The sequence below is a fragment of the Polyodon spathula genome, chromosome 6, assembly GCF_017654505.1.
Source record: "Polyodon spathula isolate WHYD16114869_AA chromosome 6, ASM1765450v1, whole genome shotgun sequence".
Lineage (NCBI taxonomy): Eukaryota > Metazoa > Chordata > Actinopteri > Acipenseriformes > Polyodontidae > Polyodon > Polyodon spathula.
The window spans coordinates 36572517-36578516 of NC_054539.1; the positions used below are offsets into that span (position 1 = coordinate 36572517).

General features: G+C 33.2%; 1 protein-coding gene across 1 annotated transcript in view; it reads right to left on the reverse strand.

Annotated features, from left to right (window-relative positions):
- Window positions 1-4499, reverse strand: part of LOC121317672 (phosphatase and actin regulator 2-like) — a 130188-nt gene extending 125689 nt beyond the window's left edge. Inside the window, exon 1 of the mRNA XM_041253835.1 lies at window positions 4353-4499. Within this exon, the coding sequence (XP_041109769.1) occupies window positions 4353-4464 (112 nt within the window). The 5' untranslated portion in view covers window positions 4465-4499. The remainder of the gene's footprint in view (window positions 1-4352) is intronic.
- Window positions 4500-6000: the final 1501 nt, after the last annotated feature.

A 6000-nucleotide genomic window follows, 5' to 3' on the forward strand; every position in this document is an offset into this window, starting at 1 on the left:
AATTGCTAATTTATACAGACATTTCAATGACCACTGCTGTTTCAAATTCTTACACCAAAAAAAAAAAAAAAAATAATAATAATAATAATAATAATAATAATAATGTAGCTATAACATGGTTCAAATAGCAGTTCTCTGCATTATGAAACAAATAGGAGAGATAACATAATAATGAACAAAACACAATCTTGGGAAGTGCACAGATTTTCTTTTATCATTTATTTTTTGTGTAGTACATTCTCAATACCTTACAGAGCTCTGCTTTTTAACTAGTAAAACGTGTGCTTTCATGAATCTGGAGTATGATTAAAAACAGCATACTTTTTTATCCCGAATCGAGTGTCCAGCAATGCACCATAACAAAACTGTAAATCCTTTGCAACTGTACGTTTCAAGAAGTGTGAAACTATATGAAGTCAATCAAATGTAAACATCTAACATTATGTGCATCCAGCTGTTCATCATTGTGATGCAGAGCACACTCTATTTTCTTGTTTTATGAATGAGTATGAAACTGCCTTGGTGCCCGGATTTGAAAAAGAAGAAATTATAGCTGGTTGAATTAATCAAAATTTAACCACTTACTTAAAACACAAAACGTGGGGAGAAATATTGACAGCTGTCAATAAGTAAATGTTTAATTTTTATATGGAGTATATAAATATATTGGGTAACATTAGTATATAAAATTAGCATAAAAATACTGGGATATATAGCCCAAAAAATGAATTCATTAACCGAAGCATAAATAGTGAATTTCACTCATGTTTTATTTCACGATTTTATATAGTAGATAGAAAACATTATTTTGTATTGTTCAATTTGCCAGCCTTGGACAAAACAGGACTCTTGGGGAAATCAAAACTACAGTAAATAAAAAAAAAATAAAAAAAAAAAAACTTAAAAACAGCGATTTAAATATTTTTTACTCAACAAATTATTGTTTGTTGTTTACATTTTAGAGTAATTATAATAGACTAAATAGTTTGTTTTGTAGCAAAAGAGAAATTCACTTGAGCTCGCGGGACAGGGGGAGGTCCTCCTCTGCCAGAAAACCATGGGGCCGTTATCTTGGAGATGTTCCAGGGGAGCCCAAATGCGGAGGGGATTGAGGGAGGCTGCAAGTCAGCCGTAGGTAAATGCTACAGGAATATGGTACTTGAGCAAAGTAATTCACCATCGTTAATAATCAGTTAATTCAGTGTTGATATATATTTTAATTATGGTGCATTTTTTAGGACAGGACAGCGTCTTTGTGGGCCTGTCGTTGAGTAAACGAGACAAAAATGCACCATACTTTGTCGGACAGGTTGGAAATGCATATCATTGGACAGGGCAGGGATTATATTTTACTTGTGTGTTTTTTTTTTGTTTGTTTTTTTAATCACTACATAAAGTGAAAAATTTTGTAAATGAGACAGAGTGTCATATTATATAATATATATATATATATATATAATATTATATATATATATATCATATATTATATATATAATATATATATATATATATATATACACACACACACACACACACACACACACACACAAACTGGTCAAAAGTTTTAGAACACCTGCATTTTTCCAGTTTTTATTGAAATTTAAGCAGTTCAAGTCCAGTGAATAACCTGAAATGGTACAAAGGTAAGCGGTAAACTGCCAGTGGTTAAAAAAAAAGTGTAGGTTACCAAAAACTGAAAAATAATGTACATTTCAGAGTGATACAAAAAGGCCTTTTTCAGGGAACAAGTAATGGGTTAACAACTTACAGCTGTTCTGCAGCAATGGAAGTAAATTAAGCCTTGAAAGTTGATGCTAACAATTCCTATAGGTGTCCCAACTTTTGTTGATTACTTACAAACCCTCTGTCTGTATAAAAGCAGTGTTGGAACAGACTGTGTTACTACACCCTCTTAAGCATTATTTGGACAGTCTTGTACGGCAGGAAGTAGTATATTGCTATCATAATGGTGAGAAAAAGGCAATTGACAAAAGAAGACAGTCAAACCATTATAACCCTTAAAATTGTAGGTCTTTCCTTTAGAGAAATTGCAAAGAAAGCCAAGGTGTCAGCGAGTACAGTTTCCTACACCATCAAAAGGCGCTTGGAAACTGGAGGAAACTCTGACAGGAAGAGGTCTGGCAGATCCAAAGCCACAACAGAATCAGAAGACAAGTTTCTGAGAGTCAACAGCTTGCATGATAGGCGGCGCACAGGACAACAGCTTCAAGCACAGCTTAACACTGGTCGAAGAAAGCAAGTCTCAGTTTCAACTGTGAAGAGAAGACTTCGAGCTGCAGGTTTGACAGGTCGAGTGGCAGTAAGAAAGCCATTGCTAAGATGGCAAAATAAGAAAGAGGCTTGCCTGGGCCATGAAGCACAGCCAGTGGACTACTGAAGACTGGAAGAAGGTCTTATGGACTGATGAATCAAAATTTGATATCTGCAGTTTATCATGCAGGGTTTTTGTACGCCGTCGAGTAGGCGAAAGGATGGTTCCTCGGTGTGTGACACCAACTGTCAAACATGGAGGAGGAAGTGTGATGGTCTGGGGCTCTTTTGCTGGATCCAGAGTCTGCGACTTGCACAACGAGTGTCACCCTGAACCAAAACGGCTACCACAGCATTTTGCAGTGCCATGCAATACCCTCTGGTATACGTCTAGTTGGTCAGGGGTTCATCCTACAGCAAGATAATGACCCAAAACAAACCTCCAGACTATGTCAGAACTACCTTAGAAGAAAAGAACAAGACTATAGGCTTCAAATCATGGAATGGCCAGCACAGTCTCCAGACTTAAACCCCATTGAGCTGGTTTGGGGTGAACTGGAAAGAAGGGTGAAAGCAAAGCAACCTGCAAGTGCACAACATTTGATTTCCATTGTAGAAAGAATGCCACAAGTGTGTTCGGCTGTTATATCGGCAAAAGGTGGCTACTTTGAGTTAAAAATGTAGATTGAATTTTGTTAAACAAAATGGTTCTGTGATTTATTTTTTATCTCTATATATATATATATATATATATATATATATATATATATATATATATATACATACATAATATATATATATGTATATGTGTGTGTGTATATATAATAATATAGTATATATTATACTATATATATATTATATATTGTTATATAATACTATATATAATCTATTATATTCTATTTAGAGTCTTAACGAGTGGATATAAGCAGATAATGCTGAACAAAATTAGTTTTTTTTCATTACTGATAATGAAATGAGAACTACTATTTTACTTAATTATTTTGAGAAAACTGTCCATTATTGCTTATAATCATCCTGAGAATAAACGTTTATGGCATTGCAATTTCTGCTTATAATAGTTAGACTTTTAGCGTTATTCTGTTCTTGCTGTTTGTAAAATACTGCTTTGATGGTAAGATATTCTGTGTATGCGATTACTTTTTCAGTACAGAAATGTATATGCACACAATCGTTTCCACTCTACAGAATTTGATTTCGAGATGGGAAGATCTAATATTCTCTAGTGTCCTGAAATAAAATGTTCAAGTCTCTACTACTAAAAATACATTTGATGACTTTCAAATGATAGAAAGACAAAGAGCTAAAAATGTGTAAAAAATAAAAATCTCTAATACACTCAGATAAAACAATGTACTGTATTCTGCCCAAACATCAATGGTTTTTGCAACAAAACTTTCAGGAAGTATTGTAAGGTCCCACTGAAAAACACTCCTTAAGAGTTAACTAGACAACAGGTCACATAAAATGTTATAAAACCTCATTTCGTTTACTTCTGAAATATTCAAATGTTATTCAACTGAACTGCTAACCCCTTTCTCTATTTTCTTAAGTGTATAGCCTACAGGACTGAAAAATGGCATCGTATTCCTGAAACTGCATACACGTTTGTGACCCACATTTAGTATATAATGTTAATGAAAAAATCTAATATAATTTCATCCAAAGTTTAAGAAATTGTACAAAAAACGAATTAGTTTATAATGGTTTTATGCCTTTGAGAGTCACATACAAAATCTCTTAACAATTATTTTAAAAAAATGTCCTTGAGTATTTTCGAAATTATTAAACTTTTCAAAACAAAGTACTCTCATCCTGTTAATACATGACTGTCTCAAAGCACTTTGCCTTTCAATTTGCAACACATGTAATTTCGTTTGTTTCGTTGCTAGGGCACTAATGTATGCAGTCATACTCAATAAAAACAAATTACACACTATCTAACTACACAAGAAAACAGATAACTGCAATTACCAATTAAAAAGGTACATTTTTCATTAACAGTCGGCTCTCAGTTAAGATTTCAATTCGAGTTTATACAAACAAAATAAAAGGTATCGTACCAGAACTTGCGGTGGTGAGCCGAAGTATCTTGGACCTAAATCCAGAAGTGTCACTTTTGGAGCGAACTCTCTGCACAGGGCTGATGAGTAGTTTTGTATTTATCGCCGCCATTTCGTCTTTTTTGAAAGAGTTCACAAAGAAGCCGGTCTTCAGTTCAAACGAAAGGTAAATGAAACGGCACAATCTCTGATAGGAAGGGACCGCCTACAGTCTTTAACTGCTTGTTCGCCGGCTACACAAAGCAAGTGCAGACTAAGATCTCTTGGAAATGTACCGATGAATTTACATCGAAACACAATGGTTCTTAAAATTAAAACATACATGGTAATTTTCGTAAAGTATAATTGAATGAATCGCAACATTTATTCTTTACCTGTAAGCGAAATTTGTTTGGTATAGCATTTAGCTAACACATATATTCATAAATAAAATGTAATAAATATCATACAAACATATACTTGCAATACCGTTTAATTGTAATTTTCACAAATATTTCGACAGTTAACATCACTGTGTGCAAATAGTGATAAAATATGCATTGTACGATTAGTGGAAAAAAATAGAAAATTGTTGCTTTAAAGATAAACCAGGAAAATACTGGCCAACCCAAGTCCTGCAATACCACGATCCAGCAGGCTTTATAGGTAACCCTAAATAATCAATTTCTAAAGACTTGGAACAATTTCATTTTGACTGTGGTAAGAAGGGACATTGTTCAATTAAGTAATTTACACATAATTTGGAACAAAAACCTGAACACCCTGCAGTTCATGGACCAGAGCTGCCCACTCCTGATTTAATTGAACAACTTCACTTGTTAAATTGATCAACAACAACTTGCATTCTTCAGAAATTGATTATTAAGAGTTACCTATAAAACACACTTGATTGTGTCGCTCCAGGACAAGGGTTAGCCACCCCTAGACCATTAAAACAGATCACATTGTTATACTATATAGGACAATATGAAATGGAAACAACAGTTATTCAAGTGAGTGCCATGGATATATTTTGTTAACATAGTGTCGGTTCTCATGGTGTAATAACAGCTTATTAGTTGTAAACCAGTTGAAACGTCATAGGTAGAGCCCCATGCAATTATTATTGTTATTATTTTTTTTAAATGTTTGTATTATTTTTCGCAAATTTGTTTTATTTAATTTTATCTGCCAAAAATGTTGCTTTATTTCGTTTTATTACAGTGCACATTAATAAAATAACTCAAATATATGTATATCAATAAAACTAAAGTATACATCATGTTTTAACTATATACATTTTTTTTTTTTATTAATTATTCACTTTTTTTTTTTTTTTTTTTAACAATTTGAAATAAATAGTCCAAGCACAGAAAAAATTAGCGGCACTAACGGTATTGTAACCGAAGTCCAGCACTCTTTTTAATTAACTACCTATTTACAGTAAATACTGCCCATGCCCTCTATAAAAATACAATAAAGATAAAAAATAGTGTGTGTGTGTGTGTGTGTGCGTATATATATATATATATTATATATATATATATATAGATATATATATAGAGAGAGAGAGAGAGAGAGAGAGAGAGAGAGAGAGAGAGAGAGAGAGAGAGAGAGAGAGCTCTACTATTGTGGGCTGTCATAATAATTGCACACATAGCAATATACC